Here is a 1,025-nt window from a genome sequence, read left to right on the forward strand (position 1 = left end):
TCAAAGCACAGAAGTACTCAGCCGAGTCATTCCAATGGGCTGATGATTTTCTCAGATGGAAGGAGGTTTCATTCTTCTTAAATTCAGCCTCAAAATCTTTAATGCCTTTAACCCGGGTGTTCCCTGAATAGTACTTGAGGAGAAGCTGGGGGCCTTGGCTGGGGTACTGGACGTACCAGAAGAGAGTAGGAGTTCCACTATAGGAATAGATGCACCTCAGCTCCAGAGGGGCTCCTTCAGAGACACTGATGTGGTCGTCAGGCTGGGTCACTGACTGGGCTCCGGTTCCTCCTGAAAGATCAATGCTGAGTCAGTGAGACCAGGACAGACAGACCAACCTATAAGGAGACAGTGTCACTATTCAGATTCCCATTGGAGCAATGTTCCTTCTTTGGAGGCAGGAGCATGGAATACAATGTTACTTACTCACTGTGAAGAGCATTTCAAGCAGCAGAATGGTCACTGAGAACATGGCTAGGCAGTGAGGAAGCGGAGAGCTATATTCTGGAAGATCTTTCCTGAGGAGCAGGAAGGAATGTTGCCAGAGTATGCTGAGTCCTCGTAACTGAGAAAATCTGAGATGCAAGAGATCCCTGTTTAGGCCAGTTCTACGGACTATTAGTAAGAGATGTTTCCTTGGCAAGGACTGTTCCTGGTGTTGAGCCTACTCAGAATGCGCCCCTCAGTGAGCTGTGAGGTGAAGGAGCTCACAGAACTTTACTTCAAGACATTTCCAGTTTGTGCAACATCGCCCTCTGGAGGTCAAATATAGAAACAAATTGAGTCTTAAGGTTTTTTGGTCCCATCACCTTCCTCCTCATATCTAGGTTTGAATTTGTTAGGATTGTAATCTGATGAGAGTGTTTTCAGGAGTCCACTTATTAAGAGTCTCTTTTAATCTTATGAACTAAGTAGCATTATTTAATCCTATGAAGTAAATCATATTATCATCCTCATTTTATAAATTTTGCCCAAGGACACACCAGGTCTAGAACTAATCCTGTTGGACTCCAAGCCCAGCTCCT

At 44.9% G+C, this 1,025-nt stretch overlaps 1 gene segment (V, D, J or C); it reads right to left on the bottom strand.

The window, feature by feature from the left end:
• Positions 1–17: 17 nt before the first annotated feature.
• LOC124234082 (T cell receptor alpha variable 8-3-like) lies at positions 18–472 on the bottom strand (the record flags this gene model as incomplete). The annotated part of the segment is given in 2 exon segments: positions 18–291; positions 427–472. Coding segments are annotated over 2 exon segments (320 nt in total), but the record flags the coding sequence as incomplete, so codon positions are not given.
• Positions 473–1,025: the final 553 nt, after the last annotated feature.

This window comes from Equus quagga, unplaced genomic scaffold (genome assembly GCF_021613505.1).
Source record: "Equus quagga isolate Etosha38 unplaced genomic scaffold, UCLA_HA_Equagga_1.0 70229_RagTag, whole genome shotgun sequence".
NCBI classification, from domain to species: Eukaryota; Metazoa; Chordata; class Mammalia; order Perissodactyla; family Equidae; genus Equus; species Equus quagga.